At 45.3% G+C, this 22,154-nt stretch overlaps 1 protein-coding gene across 7 annotated transcripts in view; it reads right to left on the bottom strand.

Annotated features, from left to right (window-relative positions):
- The window catches only part of LOC144094162 (ubiquitin carboxyl-terminal hydrolase 8-like), a 402,680-nt gene that overhangs the window by 16,412 nt on the left and 364,114 nt on the right, over positions 1-22,154 (bottom strand). For all 7 annotated transcript variants that reach the window (XM_077628075.1, XM_077628078.1, XM_077628079.1 and 4 more), the window contains 3 exons: positions 13,714-13,858; positions 9,863-9,893; positions 2,533-2,621 (listed from right to left, as the gene is read on the bottom strand). In XM_077628075.1, coding sequence (XP_077484201.1) covers positions 2,533-2,621; positions 9,863-9,893; positions 13,714-13,858 — 265 coding nt within the window. The remainder of the gene's footprint in view (positions 1-2,532; positions 2,622-9,862; positions 9,894-13,713; positions 13,859-22,154) is intronic.

Genomic DNA, 22,154 nt, shown 5'->3' with positions numbered 1-22,154 from the left:
CTACAAAGTATTTACTAAGGTAATCGCTAATAGAGTCAGGGCAACATTAGACTTTAATCAACCAAATGATCAGGCAGGCTTTCGTAAAGGATATTCCACAATAGATCATATTCACACTATCAATCAGGTGATAGAAAAATGCGCAGAATATAACCAACCTCTATATATAGCTTTCATTGATTACGAGAAAGCATTCGACTCAGTGGAAACCTCGGCAGTCATACAGGCATTGCGCAATCAGGGGGTAGAAGAGCCTTATGTCAAAATACTGGAAGATATATATAGCAACTGCACAGCTACTATAGTCCTCCATAAAGTCAGCAATAAAATTCCAATAAGGAAGGGCGTCAGGCAAGGAGACACGATCTCGCCAATGCTGTTCACCGCATGTTTACAGGAGGTATTTCGAGGCCTGAATTGGGAACAGTTGGGAATAAGAATAAATGGAGAATACCTAAATAATCTGCGATTTGCTGATGACATTGCCTTGCTGAGTCACTCAGGAGGTGAACTGCAAATCATGATCAATGAGTTAGACAGGCAGAGCAGATCGATGGGTCTAAAAATTAACATGCAGAAAACCAAGGTAATGTTCAACAGCCTAGCAAGGGAACAACAGTTCACAATTGGCAGCGAGAGCCTAGAAATTGTGACGGAAAACGTCTACTTAGGGCAGGTAGTGACAGCTGATCCGGATCATGAGAGGGAGATAACTAGAAGGATAAGAATGGGGTGGAGCGCATATGGCAAATTATCGCAGATCATGAGTGGCAGTTTACCAATTTCCCTCAAGAGGAAAGTGTACAACAGCATGATCTTACCGGTACTCACCTACGGGGCAGAAACGTGGAGGCTAACGAAGAGTTCAGCTTAAGTTAAGGACAACGCAGCGAGCCATGGAAAGAAAAATGATAGGTGTAACGTTAAGAGATCGGAAGCGGGCAGAGTGGGTGAGGGAACAAACACGGGTTAATGACATCCTAGTCGAAATCAAGAGAAAGAAATGGGCTTGGGCAGGGCATGTAATCCGAAGGCAAGATAACCGCTGGTCCTTAAGGGTAACGGAGTGGATTCCAAGAGAAAGTAAGCGTAGCAGGGGGCGGCAGAAGGTTAGGTGGGCGGATGAGATTAAGAAGTTTGCAGGCAAAGGGTGGATGCAGCTGGCAAAGGATTGGGTTAATTGGAGAGACATGGGAGAGGCCTTTGCCCTGCAGTGGGTGTAGTAAGGCTGATGATGATGATGATGATGATGATGATAAAAATGTTGCCTTTGACAGCCACAAAAACTGGAGCTGGTAATACTGGTGCCTAAATGGATAGTGGAAGCTCGCGGCAGAAGAAAATGTTGACGATGATATGACCCGCGACCTTGGGCACCATCCGTGGGCAGCACCTGTAAGCTTTTGTGTGCATGCATATTGAAGGCTATTCCCACGCGGGTCGTGGAAAGTTTGGGTGCGCCTCTTACACAAACCTTTTTTAAATATTTCCTTAGAGAAAACACGGTGCAGCCCATACATGTGTTTATACGGTAAAAGGGTGCAGGTCCCCTGTAGTTAAGCTTCCCCTTGCTTGGCCACGAGGGCGCCTGTGCAGCAAGCGCCATGCACTGCGTGAGCACTGCACAAACATGACCTTTGGTCTTCAGAGCGCATGGTGTGGCCTTCATGGGAATGGATCTTATGAGCTCAATCTGTCCTGAGCACTGGCGCCGGCCAGACCTGGCCCTCACCCGTAACTTCGCTGATGAGTCTAGCCGGCATTATACATTGAGCAGCAATTAATGCCGCTTGAGCCAGCACCATTGAGGTGTCTTGAGGTAGAACATCCACCTCGCACTTGAGAGGTGCCAATTTCGTTCTCCAGTGCCAGCGGGTACCCACTGGTTTTTCTAAAGGATTTCCCCCTGGCCTGACACTTGGCTTTACGGCAGGCTGGGGCTCAAGTGTTGCGTTGAGGGGAAAAATTGAAGCTGAAAATTGGTTTTGAAAAAGGAAATGACGCACTTATATCTCACTTATATCACTTATGTCTCACTTATATCAGTGGACAGAACCTCATTATAAGGGAAGAGGTGCTGCAGTGGAGGATCTTTAACAAGCACTGATATCCCACAGAACACGGTGGTTGGGTCCGAACCCGGGTACTCTAGCTCAGTAGCTGAGTGACGGGTTAGGTCAGACTCGTGCAGTAAGCCCACCGGGTGATGGCTGGTCCCCATTTGAGAACCTCCAAGGCAATGCCACACACTGAGCCACAGGAGGCGGGCACAGCTGCACTCAAATTTCACAGCCAATTGTTTATTTCTTTTTTTTTTGTTAATGGTCAGCCATCCATAGAGAGCACAGGCTGATCAGCAACTGTTGAAGGAGGCGGTCTTTTTGATGCCATGGATTTCTTCAACTCCTTTGGAATAAAGGCACTAGTACAGTTTTTCCATTAAAAAAAAATTCTTGCTAGAGAAAAGAAACACCCAATTCCAACCCCACAACACACAGAGGCATAACGTGATATGAACAGTGCGAGACTCACATCAGATTCAGACAGAGTGACTTCCGTCACAGACGCGTCATCGTACATGTACCACTGGCCTCCATGGCCAGCACGGCAATAGGCGATATCTGTGGGAAAAAAAATGCATTTTTGTGTTATTCTTATGAAAACAGAACAGCTCAACGTGCAGAGTATCGGCTAGAGCATCAGCTGATTACAAAGCAGTAAGGTCTCTACAGTGGTGATCCCAGGTGAACACAGTTCAAGGTGCCAATACCAGGCCTTGTATGGCGGGTGCTCGTTCCTAATTTGTGCCATTTCTCTGCTCATGAACACAAAATCGTGAGCAATAAAAAACTCGAGTTATACTAAGCAGTCTTATAGCATCGCTAGAGGAAGCAGTGACAAGACAAGCACAAGCACAGAAGCTAACAGGGCAGGCACTGGACTAACAACTACTCTCAATTAACTGTTGCTAATTTGGCGCCTGTCCTGTGTTCGTCGTTGTCCTTTTGCGCTGCTCCCTCTAGCCTCAAGTTATTGTTTTTCTTCCAGTCGGTGAGTTCTCAAATAATACTTTTTCTGACAAGTACATTCACAATTTCATCAAATTCTGATTGCAGGATCCGTGTAGCGAACAAGAGGACCTAGGCTGGGGAACGTGAGATTAGCAAAAGAACTGCTTCACCGCAGCGCTTCAGTGGAATGAAACAAAATAATTAGAAAAAAAGAAAACATGCTTATGTGCAAACGCACAGCCCTGGTCAAAGTTTAGAGCCCATCTAACTTTCTGCTGCCCCTTGCTATGCTTGCCTCATGCTAGAACATTATCCAGTGAGGCAAGCATAGCAGGGGACGGCAGAAAGTTGGGTGGGCAGATGAGATTAAGAATTCTGCAGGGATAGGGCGGCCACAGCTGGCACAGGACAGGGTTAACTGGAGAAATATGGGAGAGAGGCCTTTGCCCTGCAGTGGGTGCCATCGGGCTGATGATGATGATAGGGGGAGGGGACCAATGTAATCATTGGACCAAAAATTTGTCCAACGATGGTTAAAAAGAAAAGGCCAATTTGCACTATAAAATCACCAACTTGATTTCACCCGTTGCACTACTAAGGCAGTGTACAGCATTCCGCTCACTTGCAATAGAGAGTACATTGGTCAAACGGGACGCTGTTTTAATGAGAGAGCTAGGGAACATTACAATCTGGTGAAAGAAGGGAACAGAGGTCAACTTGCCATCCACTGTTAACCCATTTTCTGGAAAACTAAATTTCTTGGGCGTGGAAAGGATCGGATGGAAAGAGAGCTAATTGAGGTATTGCACATCAGAAAAGCAGGTGGTCAGTATGTCAGCAACGCTTCCTTGTCTCTTCTTGATAATGAAATGGCGTTTTTGGATCATTGCGGTTGATTGCCACGAGGCGACAGTAGTGCTGTACTTAAGCTTTGGTCTTCTAAATAAAAATCTGTTGGAAGTGCAGAATTCGTCCTGTCGTATGTGTGTCTTTTTCATCCCCGTTTTTTCGTGCTGCTTCGTTTTTTTATAGATGCGCAGGGAAGGCAGGGCCCCTTCATGCTGGCCTGTGCATGGCACAGCTATCTGCAACTGGGCAGATCTCTATGCCGCATGCACGTTGAAGGCCTCTAGTGGATGAAACGGCGAGCAGGCTCAGAGTAGCTGAATTTTAAACAGATACAGCACGCATTTTCCATGACGCAGATATGGCCACAAAGCACCCGACCACCTGCAGTGGATATATGAGCAGGTGCGCCTGCTCAGGCAAACTGCAGAAGTGGGTCATGTGCTTTCAATCTGTACCACACAGCTGTGCAATTCAATATTTTGGAAAAGGAAAAAAAAGCAAGAAAGAAAGAAGAGCCGGCAAAAAACAAAAGAAAGAAACAGACCAGTGCCCTTCTAAAATAGAATGCCCTCACTCTTGAGCTTGCCTCATATACAATGCTCTCTGAGATTATCTGGTCACTGCAAGGTAATGTTTATTTTCCTGATGTTACAGACGTTTTCGCACATGTAGCTAACATGCACATATGCGTAAGCAGTACGAGAGCCATTAGGTGAAAATGCTGCTCTGTCTCTCTGCATGGCCACCTCCAGTGGGGACATCAAGCCTAGCACCGCTTTGACGGAAATAAATCAAATCAAATCAAAGTGCAGAAAGAGGGAAAGCAAGTGAGGCCTACAAGACTAAGCCATTAAATCATGCTGCCGACACCTCTATGCACAGGTTGATGACGTTTTCAAGCCTGCTGAGTGACATGTGGCGTATTCTCCAACTACCGTCACCTCGTGTATCAAATGCTTCATTCCCATGAAAACAAGAAAGAAAAATACCAACATCCCCTGGATCAACACCTGTCGCAATGTGTGTGCAGGCTTAGACGAGTTCCTCGTACACACTGCTAGGTTCAGTGAGGCAAAGGAGGGACTCCATGTAAAAACGGAGTAAACTAGACTTTTTTACAGCGTGCAGCAACCAATTTTGTTCAACAGTAATTCCCGCAAGCTCTGGGGTCCCATTCTGCCTTGTGACAGCTCCTGTATGTCTTTCTGCATCAATAGTGAAATGACTATTGATCCATTAGTAATTTCCAACACCTTCAACACATACTTTCAATCAGTTTTCACTTGTGATAATCACGTAGTTCAGCAAGGTAGAATGCCGGGCCAGTTGGTACTTAATTTTTTCCAACATCAAACAGCACACAAAAACACCAGGACACTTGGAAGGAACGACACAGACAAGAGTGCACTAACAACTGCAATAAACGGGAAGACACTCGATCCCTCGGTGAATGTCATAAAAAAGCTGTTTCAATGATACAAGGGGTGTGCGAATATTCGAAATTTCGAATATGAATCGAATATGTTTCATATTCGGTTCGAATTCTTATTCGTGAAATGATATTCGTGAACTTCCAATTATTCGAAAATTCGCGAATACTCGGCAGCGATCGTATACCGCGCCGACTTTTGTAAATTTGGTTGTGGCAAAAGCTCGATATCTGGGCAAATGATCTGAATATAGAGGTTAACGTTCCAGGAAAACAATATAAAGGCCCTGTTCTCTTTCTTCTCCATCGTTTATCGCGTGGACTGATCGCATTCCTATGCCGCTAGGCTTGACCTTGTGCGCAATTCCGCAAGTGGGCTTTCCCGCATACCACGCGTGCTGCGAGCAAGATGGGGACGACCCGCTTCTAACAATTGCAACGTGAAAGCGCGTTTATTTTTTTATCCTTCCGTAATATGCTATCTAATTAATGCCCACACCCATGGCATTCGTTCTGTCGCGTTAACTCTCTTAGCGTGACCACCGCCATCTTGTTTTGGTCAACTACGCTATGCGGGAAAGCCTACTTGCGGAATTTCGCGTGAGGCTCCCGAAGGGGCGAGTCTAGGTGTCGCAACAGGGCAGGCAATCCTGTAAAAATCCCGCCTATTGCGTGGTGCACTGTAACCCATGCACCTCTTAAGTGGGCCTAACGGCACGTGTGACATCGTTCAGAGGGCGCCAAAAATAACCTGGCCGCGTAGTTTTGGCTTCTGAGCTTCGCCACTCGCTTAAAGCTCCTGTTTCTGCAGGTTCATGAATTTTACCATTATAGACCAGTTTACAAAATTTGAGAGTCGGCTCCGGAACCCTGCATGCCACGTAAGTGGATTGTTAGGTTGTGTGCTCTATGTTCACCACTCTCTTTGTTGAAAGCTCTTTTACTCATGGCCGGAGATGAGGAAAATACTGGCCCTCTTTCAGAAAATGTAGAAAGAGAACTAATAGACGCAATAAAATGTCTACCAAGACTGCTAAAGCAGCCAGGAGAAGATCCTGTTGGAGTTCGAGGTTCTACGGCCAAATCAGAAAGCACTGCAGGAACTAGTTGACAGATGGCATTAAAAGCTCTGGCCGAGAATAGTGAAAGGAAGGGATTTCAGGCACAAAACAGCAAACTGGCTGATGCCACAAGAAATGTAATAGCAAAACAAGACGATATTGAAAACCGGTCGCAAAGGAATAGTAATTTACTTTCTTTGGTTTGGAGGACGCTGAAAAAGAAACCTGGGATGAGTCCGAGTGTTGGGAGATTTCACTTTGTGCGGAAAAACTGGAGCTAGAAATTAACCGCTCTTCTATAGAAAGAGCACACAGGATAGGATGATACACAGTTGAAAAAGCAAGGGCTGTGATTGTGAAGTTCACTTCTTCCAAAGATAAGCAAATGATTTGTCAGCTGCCTAAGAACTTCTTCAAGAAACAAGTACTTTTGAGTGCAGATTATAAATATGTGATTCAATTTTATGTAAAACAAGTTCTTACGCACTTATACAATAATGTCATGTAACTTTTTGCTGAGAGCCCTTCACTGCTCTTCATAAAAAACCAGTTGGCAATTGTAGTATTCCGCGATACATAAAAAAGCCGTTTGAATGCATCTGTCACTCTGAGTTGCTGGCAAAATTAAAAGCATGTGGCCTTAATTATAATTCTCTCCAGTTTCTCGCTAGTTACCTCTCTGACAGAAAACAAAAAGTAGTTGTGAAGAACACACATTCCGCATTCCTACCCACCACTTGCTGGGTTCCGCAAGGGTCTGTATTGGGTCCGGTTCTGTTTTCTGTCTTCGTGAATGACCTCCCGCAAGCCGTTTGATTTTCAAGGGTTCTAATGCATGCGGATGACACTGCTCTTTTGTTCTCAGCTGAATCGCTGTCTGTCCTACAAAGCAGGTTAACATCCAAACTGTCTAATATTTCCTCATGGTTTTCTGCAAACAAATTAACAATAAATGTAGATATGACTAAATATCTAGTATCCCACTCTAGGAGAAGGAACAGTGACAATGGTACGATTCACAAATCACTAAACAATCGTAGGACTCAGCAGGTGTCTTCTTACAAATACCTCGGCGTCATCTTCGACCAACACCTGCATTGGCAAGAACACATCGAAAAGGTGTGCAAAAAGATAGCTTTCAGCTGCTACGCACTTATTCAGGCAAAGCAGTATTCTCCGTACAGTGTACTCCGTTCCTTGTGCTTTTCACTGTTTCACTGTCACATCAGCTACTGCTGCGAATCGTGGGCCATACATACAAGACCTATTTAGTTCCCATACAGAGACTACAGAGGAGGACATTGCAGGTAATTGGCCATGCATCTACAAACAGTAGCTGCAGTTGTATAAACAAGGAGCATCGCATATTATCATTTGAATCCATGCTCAGTTACAAACTATGTGTATTGGTAAACAATATTATTATTACTAATACCACTAAGTTTTTTCTTATTACGGTACCGTAACACAAGACATGCATTAAATGGAAATTTCAATTTGCCTGCCTGTCGCAATGTACAGGGGGAACGCATAGTTCAATTTCCCGGCGCAAAAGTCTGGAATACAGTGCCTATTAATGTGCTATTAATGTGAAGCTTGCAAATAACTTTAAGGTGTGCTACAAGTTTTTCTTTATTAACAACCAGGAAGGGCCGTGACCTCCACTTTCTTTTTTTAATGGTTTGTTGACCTTTATGAACTTTTCTGTACTGCTCCTTATTGCTCTGTGTTTTTTTTTAAGTGTTACTTCAAATGAGCATTGTGTTCCAAGCCATTCTTAATGTTTGCGCTTCTTTTTTTAAAATTTTTTGCTCATTACGGCTGTCTGGTGTATTTTATTTTATTTTTGTACTGGACCCTTTCACTTGCCACACAGCTACCGGTCCAAATGTTTATATAATGCCTTGCACTTTCAAAATAAAGAATGCTTGGACTTTGAATAATTCAAATTTTGGTGCAGGAAACTTGCTAGAACACATGCCATTGGCTTATCTTGACATCAAGCTATGCAATAAGAGCAAAATTATTACCCTGCCTATCATAGAAGTTGAGGTACGGGGTTTTGAATTTGCCACTTCACAAATGGGAAGAAAAACTTGTATTCTTGATGATTTCAAAAACCTATAACTTAACTTCTACAATAGACTAGATGATAATTTTACCCTTTTGCATAGATTGACATCAAGGCAAACCAATGGCATGCAATCTAACAAGTTCCCTACAGCAGAATTTCCTTCAAACTCTCAACAAAAAGTTACATAACATATATGTATAAGTGCACGAGGACTGGTTGGACATAAAATTGAATTACATATTTGGAATCAGCATGGAAAAATACATGTTCCCTGAAGATTTGATAATTGTCACTTCAAAATTGTGAATTTCATAATTGGGATTGTATGTAGACAGCCAAATACATCACACTGACCAATATTTCCTGGCATCCTTTCGGATTTCCAAACCAGGGCTCAAATTACATCTGGCTCAGAGTGAGTTCGAGTCTTTACTGTTTCAATCATGCTGGCCTTCAGCGGACAGAGGGATAAGCAAAGCTGCCGACAGTTTGCCAACAAGGGGCATCTGCAGTGAAGCTCTGCCCATATTCATGACCCCCACACAGACTCCCTCCAAGGCAAAAAAAACTCTGAGGGCACTTAAGTCTGCTAACCTGGTGGAATGCGAAAGCACGTGTTTTGAGGAACGGAAAGGGCGCAGTAGCTCTCAGATCTGGACACCTATCTCGGTGGGCACCTCAACTACACATTAAACTTTTTTTTGTGACCCATTGTGTGACCCAGCACTTTTTGTGACCCATGACTCAACACTTTGTTGTGACCTGACTCGGCACATTTTTTTTACTGACTTTGTGACCAATGACACAGCACTTTTTGTGAGCCATTTTGTGTGCATGACTTATGATCATGTCTCGATTCCTTCCTCAGACAATGACTATGGTCATGACCACACTGATTAGGATTACGATCATGACTGATGAGTTCAGACTGATGACTGAATTACAATGACTCACATGACCATGACAATAATCTGACACACTATTTATATATAGCAATTCTCATACAATACAAACTCAATCATGACTAACATACACTAGCTCTTGACGTCTTATTGTGCAACACATTTTTCGGGCACGTAAGCTGCTGACATAGCCTAGTAATTGCTTTTGCATTAAAAAAGCCAGCTTCTTGTTCATGTTTTCCTGGTTACCTAAGCCAGAAGCTAATCACAGGTTGAAATTATTACAAGTGCAAGCATTCTCTGGCTTCTTAAAATGTCCCAATGCTATGGCCAAGCGGGCGAACTGGGCAAACATTTCTTAAGGGTAAACAGCGCTTGTCCTGTGTTTCCTCTGCTGTCATTGTTTGCCCCACAGTAAAATATTAAACACGCCCTATGAAGCTAATTTTTTAGCTGTATTCCTCATCCAAGTGAAACCAAAGAGGCAACAAGGCTCTAGGCCCATTTGGGCAAAATGCAGAAGGGCATTTACTCACAGTGTCCTGTAGCCAGAGTTCCATAATGGTTCTGCAAAGAAAACACCATTCACTAAGTATTCTGAATACGAAAACCTCCTTAGCTATAAATGAGGCCCCAAGTTTCGATTAGCGTGGAATTTTGTGTTGGCAGCTTGAGCCTCATTTTTTGTTACAACTGTTGCTACGGGCATCAGCAGGAATGGTAGAACGACAAGAAGGTGAATACAATATCAGCGGGAGTCTGAGAGCCCAGGCAAAATTTCAAAATTATTATTGCAGTTATAAGGAAATCCCAAACCATTCAGGCCAACCATAGCCGAAGGAGGAATGAGAGGCAAGTGTCCCTGAAAACTGCTCGACAACTGAAATCCAGTGAGAGAGACCTCGCACTGTTTCTTCTAAGCGAGATGTCCACTCTTTTGGGGCTGGAATGAACCCAGACATCCTTCCAGTGCAGTCATAACGGAGATCTTGTATCAGACAAGTGAGGAAAATATAATTTGATGCTGATTTACAACAGTCACCTTCAAACTTAGAAGATGAGCCTCTGCAGCATTGAAAGCATGAGTTGCTGCGGAGCGTAGAGGCACAGCATAGCGTCTACAGAGGGCCGAACTGCCTGTGCCCAGGTTGCATGTGGGGCACACGCTGCTCCACTTTATTTTCATCTTCTGCCCAATTGCGCAGCAGCTGGCACAAAGGCAGGATGAAAAATAAACTTGCATCTTGCAATCATGCATCTTATGCTTCCCGTAGATATGCAGTTGAAGCTAGGGGTCTCAGCTATATGGGGGCATGCCCTTTGGATTGACACTCAACAGACAAGAAGCTTCTGGAGGGTGGCCAGGGGTTCACCATTCGAAACAATGAAAGGCTCAAAGTCATTTGGTCAATGACCACTCGTTCTCCTAGCTGAGCAGTCGAAGGCTTGGGATGGCAGAGCACATGAGTGCATTCACATCGACACGGTGCCCCTTCAGGAGCTCGTCCGAACTGACTGGCAGAATCAGGGACAGTTTCCTGTACTTGCACGAGTCAACAAGTGGACGTCATTCCTGCAATCCTCAACGAGTAGGCGTAAGCTGCGCATTTGTCCAGGTGCCCTGCACTTCCACAACAAGATGGGCGTCTTCCTACGAGGGGTGTGCACAGGGGTCAGTTCTCACTCCGTGGGACAGCTTGGGCTTTGCTACAATCATACTTGGAAAACAGGCACCAGTGTGGTCGTCTCTCTTCCAATAACCAGTATTTAGGGTCCCCTCTTATTTAATAAATGATATTGTATCGACATCTATGCTGATGATGGTACCTTACTCATTTCTGACAGTGATATCAGCCAACCAATCTCAAGATGCAACCAATATATCCTCAATACACTCTCACCATGGAAATCAAATCAAGGCCGTTATCTTCTGCGCTAAGAATACTGTAGTTCATCCACCCATTCACTCGTTCCTCCAGACCAGCACGTAGAAACAGTCGAGGAACATAAGGTTCTTGGTGTATTCTTTGCTTCGCACCTTAATGGGATGCTCATATATCCCGCTGAAAAGCTCTCTGCTGTCATCTCACGATGACGAACATTCCGTCCCATAAGCACTAAACTGCATACCATGAGTTTTGTTTGTTGCATATAATGTACTATTCTTCTTCCACAGGTGTGAGCAATTTCTTAGCTCAGGCTGCAGCTCTTGAGCATCGTACTACTATTGTGAACACTCAGTATATGCTGACACTTGTTCCCTACCACAGTTTAGACTACAATCCTTGGCTCGCAATCTTTCATTAATTCTTGGCAGATATAAAGACACTACAGGACTTACTCCAAAACAATTGAGAAGTTACTTTGCGCAAATTTAAATCTGTATCCCTCCATGTGTAATTACTTTGGTTATTATGCAAATATTTACGAGCTGTTTCTTGTTGCTGAACTGTATCTAACATGTTTATTATTGACAAACTCTTTGTTAGCTTCTTTCTGTTGTGTGATACTGATGTATACGTCTAAAAGCTTTTTTTCTTTATGATGCCTACTTCTGTATTGTTCATGAATTGTTCACTCGCTTCCGTTTGCTGCTGCCATGCCATGTTTTGGTTTCCTGGGCCTTTGTCAAACTGTTTGTACAGCTTTTAACCCAGGTGACCATCCAGTTCCTGAAAAATAAATTCGATTTGAATCGATTTCTTTGTTCTCTTCTTTCACATTTCAATGCACAGGTAGCACAGGTTCCCGCTGAGCAAAGCCCGACTTGCTGCATAAATGGCACCCAATGAGGGGGCAAACAGACTTGAGGCCTAGCCGGCACCAGACACTGTGCTCAGCTCATTTCAAGTCAAGCGCCTTCGTATGCTTCGGATCTCAAATGAACTGCGTGCGTAGCTGCACTACACAACTGCAAAGCGCACAAAACATCACCAAAAACCGCAGTGATGAAAACGAAACTGAGCAACCAAAAATATGCAATTGGTAGCACAGTCAACAAGCTGTCAATCCGGTTTGCTGTCTTCCCCTTGGGCGTCCATGGTGGATGAAGAGACACCAGCTTTCCCTCAGTAAGAAACTACGCAGGCAGGAGGCATGCTTGTTGCTTCTTGACTACAGCAAGCAGTACTCTTTCTGATAACATTGCTATTTTGTCCTTTCTGGTGTGAGTAGCCAAGCAGCACTCAGGCACTGCTGCTCTGCGGTGGCAAAGTGTGACACCGGCTGTGGATGTCGATGCTGGCCACTGCATGTGTCCCTGCGTGCAGTGGGAAGGCAGTACACAAGCGGCGACTGGTGCGAGGTTTTAGGGCGATCACAGAGGCTATGCCGATTGCCACAGCTGGGGACCAGTGTGTCCACACCCCTTCTGTTTTGCTGGCTGACAAAGAATATGGTTTCCTCCAGTGTTGTTAATTTTGACACAGGTTTTGTGTTCATGTACTGACTTTGCTTTTCCGCCACTCCTGCTTTTTGCTTGTTTTGGTTAAACCTGCCACGTATTTTGTTATGACTGCGCAGTTTTGAATCTGCTCATGCTGCATTCTATTGTCCTTGTTAGTGATGTTTTGCTTTGGTTACCTTTTACATTTGACTTTATGGTATGTTTTTGTTCTTGTTAACATTTACTTTTGACTTTACATTTCGTTTATGATGCTGCTCTGGATCATGCTTTTTATTTTGTCTATTTTCTCTGTTTTCTAGTCACTTACTGGTCTCGGTTTCGGCTCACTGGGTCTGCTCGGTATTGCATTCTTGTTGTACACGTGCTAAGCAATTGATAAGGCTGGATAAGGATGGATGGTGTTTTCATATAAAGGTTTCTTTTCTTTGAGCGCTGCTAATGGTTTTTCTGGTGTCATGTGGGTCTTGGCTTGCATTTAAAAACCTGCGTGTTGCTCTCAATAAACTGCTGCTAGTTTGGCGCCTGTCCTGATAGCTGCTGTGTTTGTCCTCGTCTTCTTGCACTGCTCCCTCTAGCCATGCAAAAAGGCCAACAAGCCCAAACCACAACTCTAGTTTACCTTTAGTTTGAACTACTGATATCTGAAAAAATATTCAATTTGATTTACACCCAGTTTTTGATATTTCTAATTGTTTTGAAGTTTGATATCGCACAGCTTTGGTTGTGCACGTGTACAGCCTCAGTCAAAAGTGATAACTTTTGGATGGTTGAGGATGAGATTTGCAGCCACCTTCCAGACAGAGCTGGCGACGCATAACAGCTGAATCTTGGCAACATCAGAGAAGGAGCATGCATTGCTCCTTTCCTCTCAATTTGAGCCTTCAGTCACAAAGTGGAGAGAGGTGGGATGCGGCCTTTGCCCTCACACCAGAGCTAACTTGCTTCTGAAACAAATGATTGTGCTCTGTGAAGACCACCCACCAGAAAGGCGTACAGGCGGTAGGCGGGCCTTGGTTGGGTTTCCACTTGCTCGCGGTCCACGAAGCAGTTTATGTCAAAGCCGCTGATAGGGAACTGCACGTATGTCTGCAGCTTCTTGCTCTGCCACGCAGTCTCACAGCGGAACCTGGAAAAAAAGGTCATTCACTGCAGCCGTGCGTGTCTTCCGCCACTGGAGATCCTAGGTGGCTTAGAAGCTTATGTTTACAAGCAGCTCACTGTGCTGCAGAACAATGTTTACGTTAGTGCAGGAGTGGAGCATGCAAATGCCCACCCAACCTTGCGTAATTGAAATTATTAGGCACATTGCAATGGGTGGTTGTCACTAGCACGCATTCGTGAGAACAACGTGCCTCCTATAACTGCGATCCCATTTTGCCTTCCATAGACGATGGTAGAGGTGCAACAATGGCGTAGAGGTAGAGTGTCTGCCTCGCATGAGGACCGGGGTTTCAATCCCGGTGCCGCACAATTCTTCACCGAGTTTGAAAAAAAATCAAAATCCGCGTGTCGATGAATTTGCATAACCAGGCCTGAGGTGCGGCCTGATCTTGGTGACCACAACCGACAACGCACTCCCTCACCAGAACAGGATATGGCTGCCCTGGTGCAGTAATTGGCCACAACCTTCTATGAAAAAACCAATTGACCCTCGGCCTCAGTCCCCAGCGGCTGCGAGCAACTGACCAAAGCGGCGGTCAGTGGAGGGTGCTAAGAATCTCTGCAGCTCCGGACAGGCCGCCATTGGAATCTGAACCTGGCAACGTTTAACGCTAGAACCTTATCTAGTCAGGCTAGCCTAGCAGTGCTGTTCGAAGAACTAGCGGGCATTAAATAGGATGTCATAGGGCTTAGTGAAGTTAGGAGGACAGGTGAGGCATATAAAGTACTAAAGGGCAGGCATGTACTGTACTATCGTGGATTAGCGGACAGACGAGAACTAGGTGTGGGATGCCCCATCAATCAGGATATAGCTGACAACGTAAACGAGTTCTATAGTATTAACGAAAGGGTGACAGCAATCATAATTAGGCTCAAAAGAAGGTGCAAGCTGAAGGTGGTGAAGGCCTACGTGCCTAAATACAGCCATGATGACCAGACCGTTGAAAGCATTTATGAACATGTGGAATTGGCACTGAACCAAGTAAAGTCACACTTCACTGTACTGATGGGCGACTTCAATGCGAAGGTGGGCAAGAAGCAGGCTGACAACCAAGCGGGTAGAGACTATGGGATCGGCTCTAGGAATAGCAGGAAAGAGTTATTAGTTGAGTCTGCATATAGAAAAAATTTACAGATCATTGTATACCTTCTTCTGCAAACGAGAAAATATGAAGTGGACCTGGAAGAGCCCCACTGGTGAGACTAAAAATGAAATCGACTACATACTAAACACTCAACATGGCATCGTTCAGGATGTGGATGTTTACTTGTTGGGTTTACTTAAGTATATAAGATATCTGATCTTTTTTTCTGTGAGCAATATTGACAGTTTGCTTACACATCTGTCTGTTCCCAGAACTTTCAATGTCGTTAGCTTCAGTTATTTCCCTTCCAAGCTGAGCTCGACATCTGCCCAGAACTTTGGTGTTTTCAAGCGCTGGAACGCAGTTATCGCATTGCAGAATATGCTCAACCATGTTGCTCCCTGCTTTCCTTTCCATGTCTCTGGCATGCTCCCTCAGGCTCTCACTGAGGCACCTTCCCGTCCGGCCTATGTACCGTCTACTGCAGGCCAGCGGGATGGAATACACCACTTCTTTATTTGCAGGCTACAAAGCGCTGCTGGTGTCGCTTAGAGCAGGTGATGGCCATGACCTCAGCATTAACACTCCTGCAGATTCTGGACAGCTTCTGAGGTGCCAAAAAAAAAAAAACCAGACCAGATTATCAAGGCGATTCATAAGCTATCGTGGTTTTTTGCAGCGAGAGCTGCACTATACCAGCGTGGCACCCCTCGAGCTCCGTGGTGGCGCCAGTTGGTCACGTGGTGCAAAGCAGCTGCGGTTGATTGGGGAGTGGAGAGGTGTCGCAGCTGTATAAGTAGGCAGCTCAGCGGAGCTGCTGGGGCAAAGATGGAGAGCAGAGGAGAGGACAAGCTGAGCTCGGCGGCTCTGAAAGAAGCCAGGCTCAGCGTTGAAATGAAACCATGAGGAGGCGGTGAGCCGAGGAGAAGGAGGAAGAGCGTGCGATATGCCTTGATAAGCAGCGTAAGAAAGACGCGGTTCGGAAGGCGCGCCTAGCCGCCGGTAGTGAAACCACGTCCAGGGAAGAAGATGAAGAAGGAATGCCCAGCGCTTGCGCCACTCCCGGTTTAACCAGAGCTAAACCACAGCCAGTTTTTTCCTTTTTGTTGCCAAGAACAATTACAGTATATAAGCAGTGTTCTTTCAATACAAAGTGGAGTTGTTAGTAGTGCTGTGTCCTGTTCACTTTGTTCTCATCCTTTTGCGCTAGAAATGCGGAAAGTATGCACCAACTAGCCTGCAAGAGTAAGAATGTTCTAGCATGACTCCACATTGTTCCCTAACCTCTTTCGGCTGCTTGGCATGAGCCACACAACTCTTACCACCTGATACCAAATGGTGTCATCAAATGTATTCACCGACAACTGAAAGCTTGACTCAAGGCTTCGACTTTGAACGCCTTCCTTTCGCCATGATCAGCATCCGCACCACTCTTTGCAGCAACTCTTCATCCAGTGCCGCCAAGTTTACGTTCGCCACTGCACTTCACGTCCCGGGTGAATGCTTTGACCCCTCACCAGCCTTTCCTACTGGCATTCCCGACTATGCCTGCCATCTTCGTAGCGCTATGCATGACATCGTTCCTCCCTGTACTAAACAGTCTACTCGCCCTGTGTATGTCAACGCCGACCTTCAGAGCTGCACGCACGTTGTGCAAAACGATGCCGTGCGTCCTCCTTTACACCCCCTTACGACGGTCCGTTCAAGGTCCTCAAGCAGCAACGCAAGTACTTTCTGCTGCTTCTCAATGGCTGTGAGGATAATATCTCAAATGATCGCCTGAAGCCTGCTTACTTCGACCCTGACGACTTACCTACCGTATTTACTCGAATCTAGGCCGACCCCCGAAATTCATAAAGTCAGAAAATAAAAAAGGCTTACACGAATGCAAGCTGAATAAAAAAAAGGCATTGACTAGGACTAGAAGATGCATTTTATTAAGCCTGCGACGCTCGTCATAGCACGTCAAATGCTCACTCATCGTCTTCGTCAACATCGCTGACATCACTGTCCTCTTTGTCGCTGGCTTCCTCCCACAGTGTACTGCCTTCGCTTCCGTCCAGCATGTTCGAGACGCTGCACTTGTGAAAGGCGCACACAATCAGTTCGGCTGGAATTTCCTCCCAAGCCGCGGCAACCCAGCTCGGCACTTGGTTAAGCGAAGCACACTTGATGCGCCCAGTCGGAGTGAGCTGGTGGTCCTGAAGCGTCAGCCAGTTGTTGTAGTGCTTCCGCAGCCTCTCCTTAAAGGGCTCGTTGATTGCAACGTCGAGCGGTTGTAGCTGGCTCGTCATTCCTGCAGGTATCACCGCAATGTCTGTACCGCCTTTCCAAAGCACAGACTTTAATGCATCTGTCAAGTGGCCGCGGTAGGAGTCGAGGACTAGGAGTGAACAACAGGGCACCGGCACAATGTTGCCAAAAGGTCTTCACCCAATCTTCGATCGACTAGGGCACCACTCATCCATCCAATCTCTTGTGGACACACAATGACGTTTTTAGAAAAGAACCTCTCCGGATGGAAGCATTTTCCGCTTAAAAATGAGGTAGAGGAGCAGTTTTCGCCCATTGGCCATGCAACATAACATCACGGTAAGACGTTGCTTCTCATACCCAGCAGTTCTTACTTCCAGCTGTTTTGCAACCTCCTCATTGAGGGTGTACGCCACAGGCATGTCGAAATGCACTGGTGTCCGATCGGCGTCTCCGATTTGGCCCAGGCTGTGCTGCTTCTCCAGCCCCTTCTTGATCACAAAGCGCTGAAACGCCACCACCTTCTCCTCAAAATCATGTGATAGGTTTTGGCATACAGAAGTTCGCCGTCGCAGGCTGAACCCAAAACGCTGCTTAACAATAGCAAAAGAGAGTCAGGAAGCTCAAAATGCATATTTGTTTAATCTAGGATAGAAAATTAAGGACAGCCGGAAGGAAATCCGAAAGTACATAGAAAGTAAGAGATAAGAAGACATTCCTGATACAGTCAAATCTCGATATAACAGACACGGATATTAAGAATTATTGGCTCTATCGAATTACAGTCGATCCCGGATTTATCGAACTCGAAGGGGATCGCGATACAGTTCGATATATCAATAATTCGAAACATAAAATATGCAGGTCAAAAGCTTCACTAACAACTCCACACATCTCAATGCAGTTTCCCAATGTCGTGACTACCGGGAACTTACCAATCTGTGTCTCAAAGGCGCGTAAAAAAAGAAGAAAAAAAACAGCGAGATGACCAGAGCACTTTATTTCGGAAGAAAAAAATCTCTGACCTTTGCTTGCTTTTTCTTCTGCACCATCAAGTTCATTAAGCTGTTCTCAAGCTTGTTGCAATGCACAAATGAGAAATTCCATTGTGCCACGACAGCGGCGAATGACGCTGAAAACTGATGCAAGTTCAGCTGCAGTGCATGGTGGTTGGTCCGCTTCATCGGAACCTTCGCTGCTGCTCGTGTCTGCGTCCTCGTCACCCATGATGTCAACCACAGTATCCGCATCAGCGCGATCCGTTACAGCTTTCACGCCGTCGTCAGCGCTGACGAAATTGCGTGCTGTAACGCCGCCTGGGAATGCCGAGAGCTCTCGAAATTCGCTGTCCAGGCATCCAGCGTCATCGTCTTCACTGTCAAGACATCCGTTGTCTGCAGCTACCACAAAGCCTGCTTTGCGGAAGCAGTTCACAATTGTGCTTTTCTTCACGTCGTTCCAAGCACCAGCCAGCATTCAAATGGCTCCGAGGAGCTCCACCTTCAGTTCGGTTCCTAATCGAAGGTTGATTAGGAGCCCCTGCACCAGTCGTCGTCTGTACCCAACCCTCAACGCTTTCACAATGCCTTGGTCGAGAGGCTGAAGTTTTGCCGTTGTGTTTGGCGGCAGAAACTTGAGGGTGATCTGCTTTAATGCACGGACGACATGATGGGCCGAACAATTGTCAAGAAGAAGACAAACTTTGCGGCCAGACTTCTCCAGTTCGGCGTCCCACACTTGTAGCCACTAAACGAAAAAAATCGCGTGTCTTCCAAGCTTTCTTATTGGACGCGTATTGAACCAGGAGGCAAGAAAAACTGGTAATGGCGCAAGAAACGGGGACACAGAAGGCACACAAAAGACAGGACTGACGCCAACTTACAACTGGGGTTTATTGCACCTAGCCTGCCTTTTGTACCACAACCAAGCCATATCAACAAATGCGTAAACGTTGTACATATCAAACGGCAATTCATGCGAACACTGGCAACAAAGTAACGCTGATCACTACAGAATCTAATCTACACAGAGCTTGGGAAGCCAACTTCTTTTCTGGCCAGCAGAAATAACAACAACATCATCCAAGGGGCATGACAAGTCCACACTATCAATTTATGAAACGCGTGAAGAAGGCGAAAAAGAGCACGGATTGAACGACTATGAGATAAAACCACGTGAAAAAAAGATGACAATAATGAGGGATGAAGTCTGAAGATACAGCGCCTAGCGTGAAGTGATAAAAACTGAATATCATTCCTGTAAAAAACAGTCCTCTTAGCGTCTAAAAATCTAAAAATTGTAAAAGACGGAAAGAAAGGACGAAACAAGAGCACAAAACCAAGGTAAATCTGCGAACTATAAAAAACCTTCTATAAAAGACGTCTCGGCACGGCTAAGAATAATGGAAGGCCTGCTAACGCATTTGTTTCCAGCTTTTTTGATGAAATATGCCTCAACAATCTCTCTCTTAGTTTTATCTTTTCCACTCTTCAAAAATCTAGTTTTCTCCAATTCGGGACGGCACTTAGAACAGCTCTTGCAGTGGTCAACGAGGAAGCTCCTTTCGTTGTTGTGCAAGTTTCGGGAATGTTCACTTGCACGCTCATTAAAACAACGACCTGTTTGCCTGATGTAAACGAGGCCACAGCTAAGCGGTATCTCATAAACCACTTGTGTCCTGCATTGCGTGAACTTTTTTTGGTGTTTAATGGTGCAAGCCAGCCGCTTTTCTCTGTGGGTCATGGCACAAAGTCTTGAAAGCTTACAAGGCGCGGTGAATACAACCTGAACATTATGTCTGCTCGCTATTTTCTTAATATTATGCGACACCTTGTGAATATACGGTATTACTGTTACTGATGAATGCGAAACCGGCTCCCTGATGCGAGTGAGTTGCTTAAGTTTCTGTTTTTTGTTTAAGGCAGATTTCAGGGACTTAGAAACAATCGCGCGTTTCACAAGCTTTGAATGAGCGCTGTCAAATGGTAGCAAGCCTTTCTTAGAATGCGGGTTGTACATCCAACAGAGACCTTTTTCCAGAAACAATAACTTGATATCTAAAAACTGGAGTTGGCCGTCCGTAGGGACCTCCTTGGTAAACGTGAGACCCTGGCCGTGGCTTGAGAAAACGGACACAATCCTCATGACGGCAGCGTCTAAATCCTGTTCCGGATTGTCCTTCATAATGACCAAGAAATCGTCGACATACCTGTGTATGGAAAAAACATGAGGGTCACTGATATGTCTGCTGATGTCCGCTCCTACCACTGCAAGGAAGATGTCGCAAAGGACGGGTGCAACAGAAGAGCCGATGCAGATTCCTTTCTTCTGGACGTAGAACTTTCCCTCGTAGGAAATTGCGGTGGATTTCAGGTAGAATTCTAATAGCGTAATGAAATTATCAGTGCTTATTCCAGCGGCATTTTGGAAGCGAACTTCTCCTGTAGACAGGGTTTTATCCCTGACCGCTCTTAGGAGTCCTTGGTGAGGAACCGAATAGTACAGTTCCTCTATGTCAATGGAGAACGCGGTGTACTTGTGGGCGGGCAAAGCCTCTAAATGCTTAATAACGTCCGATGAACTGTGCACAAGGAAAGGGTCATCGGTTAACAGGGTGCCAAGCTTTGTCTGGAGGTAGCGGCTAACGAGACGTTGCCAAGTACCTTTTTCTGACACGATGGTGCGCAGCCCACATGTTGCCCCCACATGTTATCAACAAGCTTTCGCACTCAAGTTGAAAGGCAAAAACAGGCAGTTTATCCGCCTTGTCTAATTTTGGCGGTTTGCGAAATGCTTTTGCAGAAACTTAAGCAACTCACTCGCATCAGGGAGCCGGTTTCACATTCATCAGTAACAGTAATACCGTATATTCACAAGGTGTCGCATAATATTAAGAAAATAGCGAGCAGACATAATGTTCAGGTTGTATTCACCGCGCCTTGTAAGCTTTCAAGACTTTGTGCCATGACCCACAGAGAAAAGCGGCCGGCTTGCACCATTAAACACCAAAAAAAGTTCGCGCAATGCAGGACACAAGTGGTTTATGAGATACCGCTTAGCTGTGGCCTCGTTTACATCGGGCAAACAGGTCGTTGTTTTAATGAGCGTGCAAGTGAACATTCCCGAAACTTGCACAACAACGAAAGGAGCTTCTTCGTTGACCACTGCAAGAGCTGTTCTAAGTGCCGTCCCGAATTGGAGAAAACTAGATTTTTGAAGGGTGGAAAAGATAAAACTAAGAGAGAGATTGTTGAGGCATATTTCATCAAAAAAGCTGGAAACAAATGCGTTAGCAGGCCTTCCATTATTCTTAGCCGTGCCGAGACGTCTTTTATAGAAGGTTTTTTATAGTTCGCAGATTTCCCTTGGTTTTGTGCTCTTGTTTCGTCCTTTCTTTCCGTCTTTTACAATTTTTAGATTTTTAGACGCTAAGAGGACTGTTTTTTACAGGAATGATATTCAGTTTTTATCACTTCACGCTAGGCGCTGTATCTTCAGACTTCATCCCTCATTATTGTCATCTTTTTTTCACGTGGTTTTATCTCATAGTCGTTCAATCCGTGCTCTTTTTCGCCTTCTTCACGCGTTTCATAAATTGATAGTGTGGACTTGTCATGCCCCTTGGATGATGTTGTTGTTATTTCTGCTGGCCAGAAAAGAAGTTGGCTTCCCAAGCTCTGTGTAGATTAGATTCTGTAGTGATCAGCGTTACTTTGTTGCCAGTGTTCGCATGAATTGCCGTTTGATATCTACAACGTTTACGCATTTGTTGATATGGCTTGGTTGTGGTACAAAAGGCAGGCTAGGTGCAATAAACCCCAGTTGTAAGTTGGCGTCAGTCCTGTCTTTTGTGTGCCTTCTGTGTCCCCGTTTCTTGCGCCATTACCAGTTTTTCTTTCATCATGAACCAACTCGCCCAAACTA

The sequence above is a fragment of the Amblyomma americanum genome, chromosome 6, assembly GCF_052857255.1.
Source record: "Amblyomma americanum isolate KBUSLIRL-KWMA chromosome 6, ASM5285725v1, whole genome shotgun sequence".
Classification (NCBI taxonomy): domain Eukaryota; kingdom Metazoa; phylum Arthropoda; class Arachnida; order Ixodida; family Ixodidae; genus Amblyomma; species Amblyomma americanum.
The sequence above is the reverse complement of the archived record's forward strand: the minus strand, read 5'-3'. Positions and strand labels throughout refer to the sequence as shown.